At 44.9% G+C, this 22,332-nt stretch overlaps 1 protein-coding gene across 4 annotated transcripts; it reads left to right on the top strand.

Moving 5' to 3' along the window:
- The first annotated feature begins 546 nt into the window (after positions 1-546).
- On the top strand, positions 547-22,123 carry AK2 (adenylate kinase 2). Of its 4 annotated transcripts, XM_070404669.1 has the most exons (7): positions 552-705; positions 10,266-10,391; positions 11,901-12,011; positions 12,140-12,234; positions 17,393-17,465; positions 18,818-19,013; positions 21,234-22,123. In XM_070404669.1, the coding sequence occupies exons 1-7, from the start codon at positions 607-609 to the stop codon at positions 21,236-21,238; spliced, it is 705 nt and encodes a 234-aa protein (XP_070260770.1). In that variant the 5' UTR covers positions 552-606; the 3' UTR covers positions 21,239-22,123. The 4 variants fall into 4 exon arrangements, with proteins under 4 accessions (XP_070260772.1, XP_070260770.1, XP_070260769.1 ...); XM_070404668.1 differs by lacking the exon at positions 21,234-22,123 and having other exon boundaries at positions 18,818-19,181; XM_070404670.1 differs by lacking the exons at positions 552-705; positions 21,234-22,123 and adding an exon at positions 9,126-9,257 and having other exon boundaries at positions 18,818-19,181.
- The last annotated feature ends 209 nt before the right edge of the window (positions 22,124-22,332 follow it).

The following is a 22,332-nucleotide window of genomic DNA, read 5'->3' as shown; positions in this document are numbered from 1 at the left end:
TTTGTTACCATGTATTTAAGCAATTTCTTATTGTTGAACATTTGGGATATTTCCTTTGGTTTTTTGTTAGTTTTTGGACTTTGGGGCTATTATAAGTGCTACAATTAGTATCTTTGTTACACAAGTCTATACATATCCTTGATTATGTCCTTTAAGTTCCTGGAAGTGGAACTGCCACACCAAAGGATGTTTGATACAAATTGCCAATTTGTCTTCTAAAACTGATTTCACCATTTACACTCCCACGGGCGATTTCATAGGAATCGCTGGAGCTGCCGGCGCCTTTAACTGTCAAAAAGCCTAAACCAGAACTGCTCCCAGAGGCCCTCTTGCCTGGCTTCACCTTTTCCCGCCCACTCGGCACACCCGCCGCGAGCCCCACCCCCTTCGGTTTACGAGGGCCCACCCCTTCCTCACTCCTGCCGCATGGTTGGTAGCGTAAAGTGTCCGTCGCGCTCAGGGGCGGGAAAAAGGGACTGACAGACGTGAAGACGGGCCAGTGTGAGCGGCGAGCGGGCCGTGCGTGCGTGCGTGCGTGGCGCGCTGGCCTGGAAGCGCTGGACCTGAGAGGTGTGCAGGCGGTTACAGTGGGAGGCTTCGGCAGCCATGGCTCCCAACGTTCCCGCGGCCGAGCCGGCCCCAGAGAGTCCTAAAGGCATCCGGGCCGTGCTGCTGGGGCCGCCCGGGGCCGGCAAGGGCACCCAGGTGAGCTGAAGGGCCGCGCTTGACGGCGGAACCCTGGGGACCCCAAGGTCAGGGCAGCTGGCGGTCCGGATGGCCCCAGCGCGGGGCCGCGGGCTGACTCCCGGGGCGCTCTGGCCCGCGGCTGGATGCTGGCCAGGCTTTGCGGGGAGGGTCCAAATTGGAGGTCGGGGAAGTGTGAGTTAGGATGAGCGTTCTTGAGGGACCCAGGCCTGAGGTGTGGAGGTAGGAGGGCCAAGGACCGATTGGATCTCGTAAGGAGTCAGAAGCTGAGCGGGTTTGAAGGGTAGGGCGAGCCCTGGGCTGAGACGTCTAGGTTGCAGCCCGAGTGGTGGCAGGGACCCCGGATGCCCTGCTGCTCGGGAGTGAATTGCCCAGGGTTACGTTTCAGGCACCCGGGATAGGGGATCGTTTCTTAAAATGATTAATGACCGAAGGCGGCGGGGCATCTCCAGCGCTGGGGGCAGAGTGGGAGCTGGCATGTGCTGATGGTGCTGCTGCTGAGAGGAGGGAGGTAGACCCGCGTGAACCAGTGAACTGGGTGGGGGGGTGAGGGGGGATGGGAAAGGGCACCTCAATCTACAGGTAAGAAAACAGGCCCCGAGAGGTCAGGTGGCTTTCCAACGTTAGCAAAATTGACTTAATGTAGCCTGCAACCTCCGGAGCCATGGGGCTCCACGTAATTGGAGTCTGAAGTTCCTTCTGCCCTAGCAGACTGTGGGGCCTCACTCGGTGTCTGGGTGGAATGGGCCTAGAGATCAAGGTTGGGATCTTATTTAGGACTTGGAAGCCCGTTGGTTGGATTATCAACCCTTCGGCCTACCCTAGGGTCTGGCATTACTACCCTCCCCCACCCCGGCCCCAGGCTCTTGCTGCTAAATGAATGGGGTTCTGGGGACTGCTCTGTGCCCACTCTTCTCTTACTATACTTGAGTCTTGGTAAACAGACCATCTTGACTTACTCATACTTGGGACGCCGGTGGCACCCAGCACATTACTTGGTATTTGATGGGGATACTGGAAATGGAGGCATACAGGTTCATGTGGATGATGAGAAGGGACATCTGGGAGATTCAGTTCATTCCTGGTACTTTTTAGCTCTGGATACTAGGTCAAGAAGGACCACTTAACCTTTTTTTCTTATTAGCCAGAGCTGATTGATCCTTGGAACTCACTGTTGCCCAATCCACCTGTCCTTAATAACACTGCAGTCTCCTCTTTCCTGTTGCTACCACCCTCAGCTCTTAGGTAACCTGTCGTCTTAGAAGACTCTGCATATTTTTGCTGTGAGTATAAACAGGGTAGCTCAAAGGCATTGGTTATTATTTTTTCTTAGTTCATATTGAAGTTAATAATTTCAGTAGTGGTGAAATGGATAACCCAGCCCAGTGCTGGGACAATGGCTTTATAGTCTAGCAAACTTTGTAACTTCCAAACCTCAGTGTTCTCACATGAAAAGTAGGTCCCCTACCTTACTACCTTACTCATTTAGATAGAGCAGTGCCCATGTAGACCAAAACGAGGATCTTGGAAGATAATGTTATATGTGTGTGTAGAGCACCTGTAGGTACCTAGATGACAACCTGGCACATAGTAGGTGTTCAATAGTTATTGACTCCCTCATCTTAGTAACACATCTCCCCACCCTCCCAACACAGATGTATTTCAGTATAAAGGATGATGTAGTCAGAAAGAGTTGAAGAAAATTATGAGCTGGTATATAAGGGTGCAGATATGTGGGTGTTGGTCAGAGGCTTTGTGGAAGTAGAGCAAGCATGCTTGAAGTAGAGAGATGTAATTAGAGCTGGGACTTGAAGGAAGGGTAAGATTTACATGAGTTACCCTATACAGCTTTTCATAATTGGAACAATAGGTGGTTGTAGTTTTATGGAATTAAAAAAAAAGTGTTCATAAATCAGAGGTTGCAAAGTGGCAGCCTACAGCAGCATTTAGCCTGCAGGTGCTCCCTAACTTTTTTATAAAGTTTGAATACACAAAAGAAGACAGGATGGTATAATGAGCCCCCATACACCCATTATCCAGCCTTAATCACCATAAGCTGGGGGCCATTCCTTTCCTCCCCATTTACTCTCCCTTCTCAAATTATTTTAAAGCAGCACCCAGACATTATATCATTTCATTTGCAAATATTTCAGTGTGTATCTCTAAAAGATAAATTATTTTTTATAAACAAGCACAATATCCCCTTAAAATATTAACAATTTTTATTAGTAGTCAATGTTCACATTTCCCTTTGTCTCACAAATGTGATCATTGTAAGACTTAATTTACAGCTTTCCTCCTAGCTTTGTTTGTTTGTTTGTTTGTTGCAGGTTAGTTTTGTTGTTGTTTTGCAGTTTTTTTGTGGGAGAAACCGAGTTGTTTGTCCTGGGAGTGTCCCTTTTTTCTGGGAATTTTTTATTGTATCTCCATGGCATATTTAACATCTTCCCCTTTCCTCTCTATTTCCTGTGAATTGGTAGTTTAATCATACACTTAACAAATCTGAGTTCAGTTTCTTAGCCCACCTACATCACAGGTGGTGCTGTGCTGTGCATTAGGAGGCACATCAGGTCTGCTTGTCTCTGATGATGCCGGTTCCAGAATTCATCGTGGGTGGCAAAATGGTGGTGTTCTAATTATATCATTCTCTTCTTGTTTATTAACTGAAGTGCTTCTATAAAGAGAAACTTCCCACCTGCTGTTTGGTATGGTTTGTGTAGAAAAGGCAGAATAAATGCTTGCTTTGTTCCTTTTTTAATTAATTTTATTTATTGATTTTAGAGGGAGAGGAAAGGAGAGAGAGAAACAGAGACAGAGAAACATCGATTTGTTGTTCCACTTATTTATGCATTAATTGGTTGCTTCTTATAGGTGCCCTGATCAGAGATCAAACCTGCAACCTAGGCATATCAGGACAGTGCTCTAACCAATGGAGCTACCAGCCATGGCTCTGATTTGTTTGTCAACTTTCAAAATAAGAAGTTGAGCCCTGGCCGGTGTGGCTCAGTTGGTTAGAACATCATTCTGTATGCCAGAAGGTGGCAGGTTCAATTCCTGGTCAGGGCACATACCTAGGTTGCAGGTTCAATCCCTGGTCTGGAGCGTGCAAGGAGGTGGCCAGTTGATGTTTCTCTCTCACATTGATGTCTGTCTGTGTGTCTCTCTCTCAGTTAAATAAATAAATAAAATAAGTTGACCACACAGTTTTCAGTTGTGAAATTTCAGTTAATATCCAGAGCTCTAGTTTCTCTTGAGAAGTCAGATCTGGGGGCTCTGGGCCTCCAATCCGGCCTGGCATGCAGTTGAATGGTGAGGCTGCTTTGGGTGGCTCATGTGCTCTGCGGTCCCCTGCAGAGTCCTCTGCCCTGCTTGCTTACATTTGCCCCACTTCATTCACTTGCATTGCCTGCCTGGCCCCTATTGGTAAATGTTTGCAGTTTTTGATGTAAAATCCTTAACCTAGGTTTGTGCCTAGTACCTACTCGATAATGTTTGTTTTCTTCCCACTAATACATCTTTTTATACCTGGATAACTCATTCAATGTTTTTTATGTTGGTGTGACTGAAATTAAATGTTTTCTATTAAAACTCTTTTTAAAAAATATGTTTTTAAAATTGATTTTAGATAGAGGAAGGGGGAGGTGTATATAGAGAGAAACATCAATGATTGGCTGCCTCTTGCACGCCCCCCACTGGGGATGGAGCCTGCAACCGCAACTGGGGCAAGTGTCCTTCCAGTTCATGGGTCGGTGCTCAACCATTGAGCAACACTGGCCAGGAACTGCCTACTTTTTCATCAACATAATGATGTTTAAAACATCTAGAATACGTGGGTTATTTTATTTAAATGACCTTACTTCCCTGTGTTCCCTTTGTGGTTGGATGTTCCTACAGTGTGGCCAAAACATAGGTGTGTTTTGTGTTTTCTTTGCCAGCCCCTCTTCACATTTTTTTCCATGTGTCCAATCTATACCAAATGAAGGCCAGGCACACTTAAGCAATTAGTTATCATCTTGCAAGTCAGGCTGTCAGTTATGTCCGTGTAGTGACACTCATGTCCCCTTTTACAGTTAGAGAAACTGAAGTTCAAAGGGCTTGTCCTCTATGTGACATAGCAAATAGTTGGCAGATCTTGGACCTGCATGACTCAAGCTCTCTCTGCTGCTATCTGCTGCCCTGGGTTAGATTTTTCTCCTGCCCTATGCATGTTTTGTTGGATAAGTCTCGTGCTGAAGATGGAGAGAGCAGCCCTTGCCCTGGAGGAGGGGGTATAATATACAAAATAGTCACCCTTTGCTCGATTATGTAAGATTCCCAGCCAAAGACTTTACATGTGTTCTATTATTTAAACCCACAACCCAAGAGGTAGGTCTTGTTATCCATGCCTTTTTACTGGTAAACTGAAGCCCAGAGGCTGTATCCTCCCCCATAAAGTAGCGAGGGCAGGATTTGAACTCTGATTCTTGAGCAGCAGAGTCACCACCTTACATTGTCACTATTAGTCAAGGTATCGGGGCAGAAGTGAACATTCATGCAAACAATACATGCTAGTGCAAAGTCCCATGTGGGAAGGGGCAGGTGAGTGACTAGGTTAGTTCAGGATTAGATCAAGAACTAGAATTTGTTGACAGTCTTCTGTTCTTCCTCCTACCCACTCAGTGATTTTGGTAATAATATCCCCAATTTATAGACAAGGAAACAGCCTCAAAGAATTTCTGGCCTAAGGTTACATGGTAAGTTAAGAGGCAGAGCTGAAATTCAAACACAGGTTTTTATGCTTTTTAAAAACTTTTTTTATTGAAGTATTATCTAGAGAGACAGGTGCAAATGTCATAAGCAAGCAGCTTGATGAAATTTCACCATGTGAATGAATGTACTTGTGTAGCTTACACCCATAAGCAAAAAACAACATTGCCAGGTCTGTGATGTGCTCCTGTGCTCTCTTCCAGACACACTTTCTTTCCCAAGGACAGCCACTAAGGCTCTGGGTTGTGATTTAACAAGGCCATGTAGCAGCGATTTTCGACTGGTATACCGCAGGAATTTTTAAAACATGCAATACCCGACTAGTCGGGCACTGACCTCTTTTCCCCTAGATTGTCATATTTTAAAAATGACAGCCAACACAAGAGCCATCTGGTGTGAATGAATCAAATGTCAGTTGGGCAAAAAAATATATCTTTTAGTATACTGCAAAATTTTAGTAATTTTATGTGTGCCACGAGAAGAAAAAGGTTCAAATCACTGCTATCTAGCATCATGGTTAAGAGCTAGGTAGGGCTCAACAGTCTTGAGGCCTGTTGCTAACTATTATTACTAGCTACGTGATCTTGGGCAACTTAGCCTCTGAATTTCATTTGTAAAATGCAGATAAAAATAATTCCTACCTCATGGATTTGTAATGTATTATGGATACTAAATACCATAAACCAGTGATTCCCAAAGTGGGCGCTACCGCCCCCCGGTGGGCGCTGCAGCGATCCAGGGGGGCGGTGATGGCCACAGGTGCATTTGGGGGCGATGAGTAACTGCTATTAAAATTTTTAAAAAAATTAATTTCCAGGGGCTGAGTAATATTTTTTCTGGAAAGGGGGCGGTAGGCCAAATAAGTTTGGGAACCACTGCCATAAACCAACACATGGAAAAATTGCTTGGCATATTGTAAACACTCTAAGTTTGCTGATGTTGAAACTTCTTGGAGGAAGAAGTGATAATTGGGTGGGAGAGATAAGCTCAGAATTTGACTACAGGGAAGGATAGAGGTTAGACCAGTAGGGGGAAGGGAAAGGGTATTCCTGCATAGAGAGGAGCTTTGAGCTAATGTCCATGGAGAGACTTATTTTATGTCTGAGAATTATACAGAGAGCAGCTGTTTGCAGCGGTGCAGGGAATACAGAATGGGATTTGTGGGGGTAAATTTGAAGAACTTGGGGGGTTTAGAAAGTTGATTGTGGAGGACGCTGAGTGCTAGGCTAAGATATATGGACTTCCCCATTGCACTGGGGAGACATTGAAGCCTCCTGAATGTGTGTGTTGGGGATAGAGGAATGGGGTGGCGTAACATTTCCAACAGTGTCTTAGGAGATGATTCTAGCTACATATGCAGGAACCTTAGAGACGGGAGCCGGAAAAACTGGAGTCAGAAAGATGTCACAAGTAAGTTTGAGATTAAATCAAATCTGAACAACTGTTAGCTTCCCTTTATTTCTCTAAATGCCAGGCACTGTGCTGGATGCTTTTGCATATATAATCTCATTAAATCCCCACAACAGCTCTGCAGATGGATATGGTTGTCTGTATCTAGGGATGAAGACACTGAGGCTTTAAGAAGGTTGCATTACTTGTTCAAGGGGATACAGTGAGTAAACTGTATATCTGGTGCCCACCCAAGATCTGTCCCACTATAAAGCCCAGTCTTGCCCCCACTCCCCCAGGGCTTCACAGACTGTGTGCATCAGCATCCCAGCACACTCAGTCATAAACTTTAAGGGTGGGCCTGGCTTTGTATTTTTAGCAAGTGCCCCAGATGATTGTGATAACACACTGAAGCTTGAGAGCACTAAAGCTACTGTTCTGCCTCCCTATTGGTTTTAGCCATTGTTACCCACGCCTCCCTCCCAAAGTCCATCCCCTTCCCCACAGGGTTCTCATAGAGGTGATGGGCCTATTTCTCAGACTCAGCAATGGTCCGTGGGTTCAGTTCCCGGTCAGGGCACATGCCCAGGTTGTAGACTCAGTCCCCAGAGGGGTGTGCAGGAAACAGCCGATCACTGCTTCTCTCTCATCATTGATGTTTCTATCTCTATCCCTCTCCCTTCCTCTCTGAAATCAATAAAAATATATTTTTAAAAATACAGGTTCTCAGGCCTCACATTAAAAAATCAGAATCTGCATTTTAGAAGCACCCTCTCTCCATGCCCCCCCACCCTTGTGATTTGGAGTAGCATTACTCTAAAGCAGCGGTTCTCAACCTGGGGGTCGAACGACCCTTTCACAGGGGTCGCCTGAGACCATCCTGCATAACAGATATTTACATTACGATTCATAACAATAGCAACATTACAGTTATGAAGTAGCAACGAAGATAATTTTATGGTTGGGTCACAACATGAGGAACTGTATTTAAGGGCCAGAAGGTTGAGAACCACTGCTCTAAAGTGAAAACTTGAAGTGTGAGGGGAATATGGTAAAGTTATTTCATTAAGCTTCTTCTGTAGTTTGCAAGTAAAGAGTAATACAAAGAAGAGCCCTGGCCATTGTAGCTCAGTTGTTGTGCATCATCCTGTGCACTGAAAGGTTGCCAGTTCGATTCCCAGTCAGGGCACATGTCCGGTTATGGGCTCAATCCCTGGTAGGGGATGTGCAGGAGGCAGCTGATTGATATTCTGCTCTCATATCAATGTTTCTCTATCTCTCCTCCCTTCTCCTCCCTCTAAAAAGCAATAAAAATATGTTTTTTAAAAAAGAGTAATGCAAAAAAAAAGACATGAAAGGAGGTCTTTTGTTTACTGAATGCCTACTGTGTGTCTGATGTTTTGGGTACCTTATTTCATTTTATCCTCACAACAGCTCTAAGAAGTAGATGTTATCCATAATCCCATTTGACTGATGAGGAAACTGATATTCTAAGAAGTTAAGTAACTAGCCCAAGGTCACACAGATATTGAGTGCTTTAGCCAGGATTCAGGTGCAAATCTGTCTGACTCCAAAATCTGAGCTCTTTGCAGCCCATCACCCTGACTCCCTTGCAGCAGCAGGGAATAAAGAGTTAGTCTGCAATGACATGTCTTCCCTATTAGAGCATTATTCCCTGTAGCTGTAGAATCCAGTCACCTGGAACAGCCCAGAAGAGTCCTGTAGTTTGGGGGTGGGGGGGGGGTGGTGGGGGGGGTGGATACAAATAACAGTTAGGTTTTGTGCTGCTAACAGCACTTTTCTGGTGTTTTCGTCAGCCTTTCCCCTTGAACAAGCCTGACCTTTACATTTTTCACCCAAGTTAATTTCAACAACCAAGGAGAAGATTGGCAGACAAGCACAGTTCTCTGGGTATGTGGCCACTGGGCCAGTCTGGAAGACCAAAGGTAGAGGGTCCTGACCTTCATTCGTTTTCCAGAGCTTTTAACAACTCATTTGGGTTCTGTTTTGCTATGAAGTTATTTCTTTGCTTGAACTGAATCATTCCATGAATCACAAACCAGAATTTGCCGCATTGGGTCCCATCTATTAAGTTTTTATTATGTGCACCTACGAAAACTCCCAGTAACTGGTTTGAACAAGAATCCAAGCCTACTTTTTTAACAAAACAAGTGAGCCAGAAAGCTAATTATTAAGCTCCTTGAATTGATGCTATCCTCATGAGTTCTGCAGTTTTTTTGTTTGTTTTGTTCACAACCAATGTTGAACCGTCCAGGGTCTCCTGTTGTTCTGGTCTTCAGTCTGACGTGTAGTCCACCAAACTATGAGCTCACAGAGGACAGAATCTCTGTCTCCTATTCATCTGTTTCCCTGGCTCCCAGGAGGGTTCTTGGAAGAGACATCAATATGATGAATGGGTAAATTCATTTCTGTAAAAATGAATATGGGCTTAGGTCAGGGGTTACAGTCATGGCTAATGTTCACTGAGCACTTCCTATGAGCCTGGCCCTGCATATGCTGAAATGTGTATAATCTCATCAACCCAGTGGTGTGGGTACTATTAACATCTCCAGTTTACTTAGAGGAAATTTGAAGCGTAGAAAGGTGATATAATTTCTCTCAAGTAACATATCTGTCTAGTCATTGGCAGGCCTGAAGTCTGAAACCCAGGTCACTTGACTCTCAAGCCCATGCTCTTAGCTAAAGGGCCTTACTGCCTCCTAAAACTAACAAGTGCTTACTGTTTTTCAATGCTCTTTGTATATATTTCATCTGATCCTCACAGCTACCTTCCTTGATGGAGCCTTTTTGCCTTCATTTTAAACAGATGAGGAAATTGAACCTCTGGGGGATAAGTGATTTGGCCAAGATAATGCAGCTACCTACAAGATAGTGCCAGGGAAGGGGAAGAACTGTCTGCCTGGGGGAAACCTGTATTCTTCACCTTGCCCCGGCTGCCTCTAGGGCCAGTGACCACAGCACTTGACAATCACACATTCAATCCTTTGGCAAATATTCATTCAACACATTACATGCCAGGCATTGTGCTTTATATACATGAACCCAAACTTCACAGTAACCATGTGAAGTATTGATACTACTTTTTTTATTCTTCCCATTTGTAATGGGGAAACTGAGGCTGATCTGTCACTAATGTATCTAGCAGAAGGAGTGAAAATAGCTAATATTTGTGACAGCTTCTTGTGTGCTAGGTGCACTGCTTTAAGTGCTTTACATGTATTATATCATGTCATTATATGTTAGACTATACTACAGGTACTTTTATCTCTGTTACAGGTAAGGAAATTGGCATTTGCCAAAATTCACACAGCCAATAAGTTCCAGAGTCGGGTTCATACCCAGGAAGTCTGACTCTAGGGCCTGCAGTGGTAACTGGATTTTGGTTTTTGTTTTCCCCTCCACAGGCACCCAAATTGGCCAAAAACTTCTGTGTCTGCCATCTGGCAACTGGGGACATGCTGAGGGCCATGGTGGCTTCTGGCTCAGAGCTGGGGAAAAAGCTGAAGGCAACTATGGATGCCGGGAAGCTGGTAGGTGTGGTGGTACCAGTGAACGTTGATATTCCCCAGAGTCTAGATCTGCACTGCCTCCTGTGGTAGCCACCAGTCCCAGGGAGCTATTTAAATTCAATTTCACGTAAAAGCCAGTTCCTCAGTCTCACTTGCCACATGTCATGCATTTGCTCGCCAGCACAGATACAGGATGTTTCCATCGCTAGAAAGTTCTGTTGGACAGCCCTGTGATCCAGGGTGTTTGAACAAACTGGCACATCATAGGAACTTTTAGAGCAGCAGGTTACTTGGTTTGTTCTGAATTTGTGGCACTTATTTTATTCACAGTATTCTGGAGGCTCCTCTGTGCTGATGCAATGTGTAATATACCCAATTTTTAGGGCCAAAAATGAAACTGTCATCACTAGGCCAGAACTCAAGGGTGTTAAAGAAAGGAGTTAGGAGCCACAGGGTGGTTTTAATCTACTTTTGTAACTGTTCTGTGTCACTATCAGAGGAATTGCTTTTGACAGATGTAATCCTTCCTGTTTGGGAGATATAATAGTATTTTCTCTTGTTTCTAGTCCAGTTAATCTGATTGGACAAATACAATCTGATATTTACTAAATCTTTGATTAGTGCCAGAGCTGTTAATAATTGTAACAGTTATTCTGGGATATGGCTTCTGCAGATCACCTTTAGAAGTCATATTTTGCTTGGTCCTCTGGCCTTTTTATATCTTATTTAACATGGAAGGGAAGGTGCTGGACTTTGCCTTCATTCCCAAATTAATACTTCCTGTCAGGCTTTGAGATTCAGTGCCGGTATGGAATGGTACCCCTGACCATCTGTCCATTTACCCGTTTGCTTCCAGCTTTTCTTTCATGTCAGTGAGGCCCTGTCAAGCTAGAAAGCTAGCTATTCTGGACTTTGGGTCTTGGCAGAAGATCCTGTACTGAGAAAAAGTTGGGATGTGGCAATGAGATTACTTATCTCAACCTTCACTTCATTGCAAAGCTTACACTTTGTCCCCAAGTTCACAGCTGGTCCCGGGAGATAAGAGCATTAGCTACCAAGATGGGCAGCCGTCACTGTAATACTAGCAGGGAACTTTTCTCTGAAGGCCCCGGAGGAAAACCAGTCTTTGAAAGCTGGGAGGGGACCTCATTGGGGTTTTCACAAAGGCTCAAAGGTGTGTTGGGCTGGCTCCTCAGCTCCTTGGTGCCAACCCAATCTTGCCAATCAGTGAACTTCTCTGTTGTGTCATGTCCAGGGTGGCCCGGGTCACTTTACTGTGAGCCTAATCAAGATTGGGAAACAGGAAAGTTGGAGCCTTTCTGCATTCTGGTCAACCCCCACTATCTCCTGCAGTCGTCACATTATATAGACACAAACTTGTGACCCTGCAATTGGGTTAATGTCACCTAGTTCAGTGGTTGCCAACCTTTCGGACCTCATGGACCACCAGTGGTCCACAGACCACCGGTTGGCGACCACTGACCTAGTTTATGGATTTAAACCCAAGGCTATTTTGCCCTTGACTTCCAGGTGAGTGATGAAATGGTTGTGGAACTCATTGAGAAGAATTTGGACACCCCTCCATGCAAAAATGGTTTTCTTCTAGACGGCTTCCCCCGGACTGTGAGGCAGGCAGAAATGGTGAGTGGGTTTGTTTTGTATCACCACTGCATGATAATGAACTCTAGCCCTTAATCTCTTAATTCCTTTGAGGGAAATGGGTCTGATCAAGCTCCCATAGCTTAGGTGGGACACACACTCTTTTACAGCTTGACGACCTCATGGAGAAGAGGAAAGAGAAGCTTGATTCTGTGATTGAATTCCGCATCCCAGACTCCCTGCTGATCCGGAGAATTACAGGAAGGTATTTGTCCCTAGAAGGTCCCTTCTTTTCATGCTTCTTCAGAGATTAGTCAGACCATGGGAACTGCTCTTGCCTAATCCCAGTCATGAAGCTTAATGCCATTTCTACACAGATTGATTTTATTTGGTGATATCTGCTGAGGTGGTGATGGAATGGGATGTGGAAAGAAGAGTAAGGGATTTGAAGTCAGACAGCATCACAGTCCTGTCACCCTTTTACTCTGATTCTAGGCAAGTGACTTAACCTCTCTGAGGCTGTTTCTTCATATTTAGAGTGGGGTTAATAATATCTGTTTGAGGAACTACTGTGCATGTTATCTATATATATAAAAGCCTAATATGCAAAGTGTCCTCTCAGGAGTTTGACCAACCAAGAGTTCGATCAATCGCTATGACGTGCACTGACCACCAGGGGGCAGTGCGGAACAAAGGGAGGCCACAGCTGGCAGCCACTAAGCACCCTACCTGTGCATGAAATTCGCGCACTGGGCCTCTAGTGTAACATATAAAGTGAATGATTCAGAGCCTTGCTTATAGTAGGTGCTTAAGAAGTGCTAAATTCTTTTCATGTGTACCTCTGTTTTAATGCTTTTAAAAATCTGATTTCAGTTGGAATTGCCATACCTTGCTGTAGGGTTTTTATTAATTATACAAGTAATATGACCATCTACACAAAGTTTAGAAAATGAAGGGAAATTTTGCTCATCATACAGCCACTGTAGCCAAAACCACTGTTATTTTGTGTTTATGCATGTTTTGTTTTAAAGTGCTTGTTTCTCTATCGTAGTCAACATTGAACACAAATGCACTGCATCCAAGCGAGTTGGTTCTGAAAGATAGCAGGCAATTTCCTCTGTCCTGTTTTACTAATCACTCTGCCATCTGCTTTGTGTCTCCCAGAAATATGTTGAAAGCTCTCAGCCACTAATAGATCCTCCCACCCCTTTTTTATTGTGGGCTTTAGCTTTTATATTCTGTGGCCATTTTAATGGAATCTCAGGAAGGTGGTCAGCATACGTCATGGAACCAGACATCCATGACCATTATTTTTATTTGCTGTATGATTTTTCACGGATGAACCATCATTTACTTAATCGTCTCCTTATTGTTGTACATTTGTGTTTCTTCCAGTTGTTCACTTTTAAGTTGATGCTGTGATCATTATAATACATGTAAATTCTTGGATTTAATTAAGCGGTAACTGTTTTCTTATTGTAAATTTTATTACTCTGATTTCCTAATGAGGTTGAACATTGTTTCCATGTGTCTGCAGTCCAGATCTTCAAGGAGAGAGGCAGGCATGTAAACAGACAGCAGAGTGCATGATACAGGTGGTTTCCTGTAAGGTTATATTAGACACAGTGGGATCATCTTACGTTAATTTTCTTTTCAAGCGTCCAGGTTTCATGTTCCTAGCTCTTCCATGGGCTCCTTCAATACAGGAACTTTTCTTTCTTTGAATCCCCACTGGCACAGGGTAGACAAAGTTGATGTAGTGGTAGGGTTGATAAGATGGGACATAGCAGGCCTGGGGTCCCTCGTATGCAAAGCAAATGTTAATAGTAATAGGTGACATTGGGGACCTTTAATTCGTTCGGGCCAGCTTCTTGAGTGCCTGCTTTGTGCTCAGCACAGTACTAGACTCTGGGGCAGGGAGCAGGAGAAGGTATAGAACAGTGGTTCTCAACCTTCCTAATGCCGTGACCCTTTAATACAGTTCCTCATGTTGTGACCCCCAATTTCATTGTTACAAATTGAACATAATTAAAGTATAGTGATTAATCACAAAAACAATATGTAATTATATATGTGTTTTCCGATGGTCTTAGGCGACCCCTGTGAAAGGGTCGTTCAACCCCCAAAGGGGTAGCAACCCACAGGTTGAGAACCGCTGCTATAGAAGAACAACAACATGCCCATCTTTGACCTCGGAGTTTACAAACCATACCTGAAACCTGAGCTGTTAGTGTAGTAGGAAGTCCCAGAAGAGAGTTTGGGAGGAGGGAGAGAAGGCTGCCTAGGAGAGTTGTGTGTCAAATTTGACCTTCCTGGATAAAGAGAATTTTGTTGGCTTTCCCAAAGGGAGTAGATGCCAGAATGAGTATGGGTTGGGGGAGGGACTCTAGCTGGGGTTGGTGGCAAGGGTCTGTGCAGAGTTGGAGGAATGGCCTGGGGGGCTGGGCAGTAGAATGAGTGCTGTTGGGAAGGGAGGGTGGGAGCTAGACTGGGGAAGGTCTGCCAAGGACGTGACACAGTCAGGATTCGTGGCATGTTCTTAAGCCACTAGGTATTGTGGCAAAAACAACATTCTAAGAACATTAGCTTGGTCCTGGCATACAGGCTAAATGGGGAAAGGAGAAACAGACAAGGACTCCACCTAGCAGCCTGACTGGCCCACATGTGAAGTGGTGGAGGCTTTTATCTGGGCTTGGCTGGTTGGGGACAGAGATGCTGAAGAACAAACTACAGGGTTGTTGTCGAGGACGAAACAGAGAAGACTCAGTCTCTCAATTTGGAAGTGAGTGGTTTGGTGTGACTCCTCCCTTGCAGTGGAGGAAATGGGCAGCCAGACTGTTGTTTCCAAGTTCCCTCTGCACGTCAGTGACAGAGCTGGCACCAGAGCCTGCTTTCTGCCTCCTGGAATTAAAAGTCAGGACCTAGTCCAGTGATGGCGAACCTTTTGAGCTCGGCGTGTCAGCATTTTGAAAAACCCTAACTTAACTCTGGTGCCGTGTCACATATAGAAATTTTTTGATATTTGCAACCATAGTAAAACAAAGACTTATATTTTTGGTATTTATTTTATATATTTAAATGCCATTTAACAAAGAAAAATCAACCAAAAAAATGAGTTCGCGTGTCACCTCTGACACACATGTCATAGGTTCGCCATCACTGACCTAGTAGTTTCATGTGGATCTTATTTAAATCTGACATGCTAAGGACCCCCTGTAGATATCCTCTGAATGAGCACAGACCTCACTTCTAATAAATTTATGAGTCATTATTTTATTTCTTGAATAAGTATGGTTGGTAGTTTGGGGTTTTAACCTATTCAGTGTTGGCTCTCTAGTATCCTAATTATCCTACCAGCTGGTTCTCTGGTATAATTAGCCTAATGTCTCCTACCGTCCCATTCTGTGGATGAGAATACAGGTGTCTGAAGTGCCACACTCAAGGTCCCCGTGACTGCAGATTCCCAGCCCCAACCCTCCACATCTTTACCTCCCCCTCGAGGCCAGGCTCTGTGACTCATAGAGCTGTTTTAGTCGGAATTTAAGACCAATTCCGTTTTGAGAACTTGGGGATTGGGCTTTCTCTTTTTTCCTTTTAAGGAATGAGCCTTGCATTCCTCTTTAAATGATGTTTGTGAGTGGGGAAGGAGCACTATTGTGTAACTGGAGGGCTGAGGGAATGTGGGAGTGAGCAAGAGATGTAGAGAGGTGGACAGGAGAGAGTCGTGTTTATTGCCAGCTGGCTGCTCTGTGCCCTGTGCTCTCCAGGAAGTGAAGAAATAGGGTCCACATCTCACGCCACCCCATTCCCAAAGGGAAAGCTAGATAAGCGGATCGGCCTGCACTCTCCCTCCCATGGGTCTCCCACAGCTGGAATACAGGAGGGCCCATCCTCACCTTACATGCTTGCAGTCACCGGCCCACTCAGTGTAGCTAATTTGCTCTGCCATCACCTCTCCTCTCCCCAGTGCTATAAATGAACCATCTTATGCTATAAATGGACCACTTGACCCCCCCCAAAAAATGCGGTTATTGAAACACAGCATCATATTTTACACAGTTGCAGCTCTGAAGTCTAACACAGACTTTTCCTACATGATGAGCTGAGATATTGATCCCTTTGGCCATCAGAGCAGCAGGCAGGCCTGGGGAGGCCATATGTCCCCTGGAGGAACAAGCACCTCGAGTACTGTATTTCTGTGCGTGCCAAGAGCTGAAAAATGTTGGGACATACTGGTCTAATAGACCTTGAGGAGAGCTGCCATCAATTAAATAGGCAGCCCTAACTGGTTTGGCTCAGTGAATAGAGCGTCGGCCTGCGGACTCAGGGGTCCCAGGTTCGATTCCGGTCAAGGGCATGTACCTTGGTTGCGGGCACATCCCCTGTGTGCAGGAGGCAGCTGATCAATGTTTCTCTCTCATTGATGTTTCTGGCTTTCTATCCTTCCCCCTTCTTCTCTGTAAAAATCAATAAAATATATATATTTTTTTAAATTAAATAGGCAGACCTTGGCTGTCACGGACTTGGGAAACCACATGAGCTTGAGCAAGTGGGCCCTGGCTGCTGAGCCGTGTTTGGCCTGCCTCCTTCCTTTCTTAGGTTTCTGAGCTCCTGTGGCGTGGCCTCACCCAGTCAGGTACACAGGCATGTTGCCTAAGGGGGCACAGCACAGATGCAGCTCCAGTGCCAAACAAGTGCTTCTTCTTGGGCTCCTAATTCCATGGTTTATTCCATGGCTTGTTTAGTGAGTCGTTTTTCCCAGCACCTTGAGTACTGCCCTTCAGTGGATGGGCTCTCTCTTATCTACGTGATCCCAAACGGTACTGCTTCGTGTGGTGGTGTGTGCATCCATGGCACATATTTTCCCAGTAGCACCTTTCTGGATTTATAACCAAACTAGGTTAGGAAATAAGGTTGGTTTCTCTGTCCTCTGTCCCCCGTAGCATTTTACACAAATCTCTGTTAAGGGATTGTCTGGCTTATTGTGGTTATTTATTTCCACATTTGCCTCCCGCACAGAATTAAGCACTGCTTGTGAGCAGGAAACTTGACTGGTTGCTCTGTAGCCCCTAGATTCAGCTTAAGGCCTGAATGGGACTAGGCACTTAGTAACAGTTGAATAAACGGGTGAATGGAATGAATGGCTGTGTGAGACCAGCACCAGAGTTCCTCTTTCAAGTCCTGAATTAGGTGGTTATACCAGCTCTTCAGCCAGACACTCATTTTAATGTTGGGTCAGAATAGAAAACACCCACTCAGGCATAAGCCCAATATCTTCTTAAGCAAGAGTTGCCTCTAGCCGCATTCTCTGCTGGGTTAAGGTCCTGCACCCAGTTTCCCTGACTCTGCTCATCATCATGAAGACCCCTGCGGTTCGGGATACTTTCAGGCCACCTGACTTGTGTTCCTTTGCTGTCTTTCAGGCTGATTCACCCGCTGAGTGGCCGTTCCTACCACGAGGAGTTCAACCCCCCAAAGGAGCCCATGAAAGATGACGTATGTAGACTCAGGACAGGAAATTTCCTTTTCTTTCCCTCCCCTTTCTTGCTTTGCTTTTTTTTTTCTTTGTTTTTTCCATCTCCCCTCTGTGTCTACCAGTATTACTAACTTAACCATGAGAAATATTAGTCACGTAAACCACATGGGCTCATCTATGCAGCGTCTCTCCAGCTGGTTTATTTCTCGACCTGGAGGTGGCTACCAGTGCCAGCTGTTTCCCAGTGCCCAGTTTGTACCTGCCTTTTGTCCAAAACAGCACCTTTCAGACACCACAGTAACCTAAATGGCCAATTAATTGGAGGGGCTGCTTGGAAGCCCAGAATCAGAGCCAGGGTGGAGAAGATAGTACTGGACAGAAGTTTGTTGACCTTCAGAAGAATGTCCTCTCTCTAGTGATTCTCCTGTGCCCTGCAGATTCAGAATATTTTGGCTAGACTGTCACATTCTTATGACAGTCTTTAATTGCTTGCAGGTGTAAAAGGGAGGGCCTCATACATATTCACTGTGTCATTTGCCATAAGTAGTCCATTTTGTATGTTTTAGAGCATGCAAGCAATAGTAAGAAATTCTTGTATTAACCTTTGTCTGTAAGACAAGTTCATTAGCTCATACAGATTTCAATGCCATCATGTGTTAATTTTGTCACATTTCACAGAGTAGTAGTTCTACCATTCAGAGTTCTTTTGCACTTCACTTATTTTTTTTTTTATTTAATTTTATTGATTTTTTACAGAAAGGAAGGGAGAGGGATAGAGAGTTAGAAACATCGATGAGAGAGACACATCGACCAGCTGCCTCCTGCACACCTCCTACTGGAGATGTGCCCGCAACCAAGGTACATGCCCTTGACCGGAATCGAACCTGGGACCTTTCAGTCCGCAGGCCGACGCTCTATCCACTGAGCCAAACCGGTTTTGGCTGCACTTCACTTATTACTTTCAGATTGTTGATGGCTGACACCCTAGTAAAAACAGAAAATACTTAGACAAATAAGATTATAATTGCTAATGCATCCCTGATTTTGATATGGTCTAGATCAGGGGTCCTCAAACTACGGCCCTCGGGCCACATGCAAACACAAATATTGTATTTGTTCCCGTTTTGTTTTTTTACTTCAAAATAAGATATGTGCAGTGTGCATAGGAATTTGTTCATAGTTTTTTTTAAAAACTATAGTCCGGCCCTCCAACGGTCTGAGGGACAGTGAACTGGCCCCCTGTTTAAAAGTTTGAGGACCCCTGGTCTAGATTGTCTGTTTTTCCCTCCGATGGACTTTGGGATCAGACAGCAGCCCAAGTCTACATCTGGCTAACAGTCCCGGCCTTCCATTGTCCTCTTCCTGTTCTCAGATCACTGGGGAACCGTTGATCCGAAGATCAGATGATAATGAGAAGGCCTTGAAAATCCGCCTGGAGGGCTACCACACGCAGACTACCCCGCTAGTGGAATACTACAAGAAACGGGGGATCCACGCTGCCATCGACGCCTCCCAGACCCCTGATGTCGTGTTTGCGAGCATTCTAGCAGCCTTCTCCAAAGCCACATGTAAAGACTTGGTTATGTTTATCTAATGTTGGGTCTATAAAGGAATTTCTTCTTCCTATCCCTATTGAGGGAGAGGATTGGGAATGGCAGACCAGGCAGAAGGAAGGTTCCTCAAGCCAGCTAGAATATCATTTGATGAATTGATTAAAAAAGCACTTGCTTGATGTATCTTTGGTGTATGTGCAACTCTCATCTCATCTGTATGTGTGTGTTGGTACAGGTATGTGTACACTCTCCTACTTTCTAAGTTATAGGTGAGGTGGCTTTCCCAGCTGTTTGCTTCTTTAGACATACTCTTAATTTGATTTCTTGACTAAAATAAATTAACTCAGATAGCTGCCAGGTACCAATTCCCTGATATTTATTCCATCTCCAACAGCTGATTAGAAGTCCAACGTCAAGTGTAGTCAGGCAGGGCCCAAGTTCCTGGTGGCAGATTGTTTGCAGGGAATTCCACCTCTCTCCTAGCCCCGTGGTCGGCAAACTGCGGCTCGAGAGCCACATGCGGCTCTTTGGCCCCTTGAGTGTGGCTCTTCCTAAGCCTTAGGAGTACCCTAATTAAGTTAATAACAATGTACCTACCTATATAGTTTAAGTTTAAAAAATTTGGCTCTCAAAAGAAATTTCAATCGTTGTACTGTTGATATTTGGCTCTGTTGACTAATGAGTTTGCCGACCACTGTCCTAGCCCATGGTGAAAAGCCTCATGAGTCCATGTATGGACAGGATTCATTGATTTCACCCCCCACCCCCCAAATGGGAGTCAAAAGGTACTTAAATTATAGATTACAGAAATTAGTGGAAGAGGGTGTCACCAGAGAAAGAGCCAGGCCAAGCTGGGATATTTTTGTGGTCTGCATCATGGTTCTATAAAGTAGGGATCATTTGGGAACTGTGCTTGAAAACCAAACGTGGCCAAAGAATTAAACCAGATGACAGGTCCTTTTAAATTCAGACTATCTTCTAAACACCCAGGCTAGGCATCTGAGAGCAGCCAGTCTGCTTCCTCAAAGTGGTTTTTATTTTTATTTTTAATTTTGCCTCTGTTTCCAAGGATGAACAAAACACTGATTTGGAGGTAGTCTATTCTTGGATTCATTTTGATTAGAATTTATTCAAACCCAGTCACTGTCCAGGATATGAAACTTAGATCAGATGTATACCTTTTAAACTCAAACCCTCTCCCTTCCAGATCCAATCCTTCGCCCCTTACTTCATGATGATGGTGGCCACAGACTCCCCAAGAAAAGATCACCCAAAAATAAAATCACCTATGACAGTAACCAACTTTATGCCTAACCTCAGCTCCCCAACTGTAAAGCATTTCCTGGGTTCCATGCTGTGCCTTTTGGTCTCTGGTGCGATTCGTGGCAAATGGACAAATTAACAGATTGCTGTGAGGGACCGTGAAAGCCGCAGCCTCTGGGAAAACCATTAGAAAATCAGTGGCAGGTCCAGTAAATAATGCCTCCTGCCCTGGCATCATCTGCTGACTCAGTGCAGTGACTCTCAAGTGCCCAGTGCCCCCTACCTGAACTCTCCTGCTCTCTTGGGACTACCAGGGGGCTTGTCCTCTGCCTGGAAGCTGAGCGTGGGTACGTGGCTGTCTTGCTTCTCTCTCTGTCTGGTTCAAGTGAGTGTCTGCTGGCTCTGCTCTGCCTTGAGTCCCTGGCTGTAAACTAACTTCGCCCAGTCTGGTGTGTGGTGTTTCTGGGAAGCACATGACTTCTGAGAATGAGCAAAGGAAAGGAGTGAAACCAAAACTGTCAGCTCTGTCTGCAGGGAATGGGATCCTGGTCTGACTGAGGTGGCCTCGTGAATCGTGGAGTCTACTCCACTCTGACTGGGGACAGTTGCAGGCACTTGGTCTCAAAGTTGAGGCCCTTGAATGTTTGCTAATTGAACGTGCATGATCCTTGCTTAAATATTTGTCATCCTTCCATATACATTTACCTGTGTACACGTGTGTGTGATATTTGGGCTGTGGGTATAAACTAGATGTGGGGAATGTGTATGCCTTTTGGGGGGTGGTTAGGATTCAATTTTTGCTTCATTTAATTTCAGAGCCTTAACCTCGAAAGCATGAGAGCTTTCACCTGGCAAAGAAATGGCCGGTGTTTAATGCATTTGGTTGCTGGGACGTGCATGCCAGCCTTCTCTGATGTTTACTTAGTTTTTAAAAACCCATTTTGTTCTCTCTTGTTTTCCTCTCTATTTCAGCCTAGTAGCAGAAGGCCAGGCGAGACTGCACCACTGCTCATCACCCCGCGGCGTGATCCCTGCTTTTAGGTGCTGGGCAGAGGGGAGGGGTGGTCAGGGTAAGGATGGAGAATCAAGAGTGGTGAAGGGCTCACGAAAAACATTGGAAGGGCAGCAGTGTTGTAGTGAGGTGATTTCTTTCGCAGATAGTAGGAGTCTTAAAGAGTATGAGTAATTAATTTTTTAAAGACTGATTGAAGGGTATAAATAGAAATAAGGAGGTGCAGTACTATTTCTAAGGAATCAATTTTTCATTTACTCTGGACTGGTAACAATATTTTTTAAAGCCAGTGCCCTGAGACCTCAACTTTTATCTCAGAACCTCATGGGTTGTCAGCCCAGGAATGCAGGAAATCAAACTGTTGTCCTCTCTGTCCTATAACCAGGGACAGGGAGGGTTTGACTACTGACACTGGTTCCCCACACCCTGTGATCAAAAAATCATCTCCACATTTGAAAGAGATACAGGGTGTGCTCATGGGGGCAGTGGCTCAGCAAAACAAGTTTACAGGAATCATGTGGAGGGGGGGCAGGCCGGTCTCACTTCCTTGCCGACTTACCACTGATTTACCAGTCCACCTGCTCTCATGGGTGAGTGCTCAGCAACCGCCCAATGTGTGGCACAACTCGACGCTCTTGCCTTCTTTCATCCATGGTGTGTGAAGGGGCCCTTCAAATAAATGAGCAAGTGTCCTAAGCAACATCATCCAAAGATTGTCCTTCCGGTCCTCACATCCTGTGACTGGGATCACTCGACAGCACTGTGATGTATTTTCAATGAGGTGCCTTTCTTAAAGACCAAATACTGCCTTTTTTGGCCCCTAAATCAATAAAGTATGTAAAAGTTTGCATCCCCTGTTTTGGCTTTTTTTTCTTTTTTAGGGGATCTGGGCTAATAAAATGACATTGAATTCTGGATCTGGCTTGGAAGCCCTTTCTTGTGCTCACTAGGAGCTGTGAGGTAGGAAGATCCAAGTATGTGCTCATAAGATGAGCCTGCACCCTCTTGACCTTTAGCTCATATGCAGGCTTTTCTTGAGCCCAAGGGCAGCTTGTGCTT

Source organism: Myotis yumanensis, unplaced genomic scaffold (genome assembly GCF_028538775.1).
Source record: "Myotis yumanensis isolate MYYU_CA2020_CCGP unplaced genomic scaffold, mMyoYum1.0.hap1 SCAF_2, whole genome shotgun sequence".
Lineage (NCBI taxonomy): Eukaryota > Metazoa > Chordata > Mammalia > Chiroptera > Vespertilionidae > Myotis > Myotis yumanensis.
This window is presented reverse-complemented; position numbering and strand designations above follow the sequence as displayed.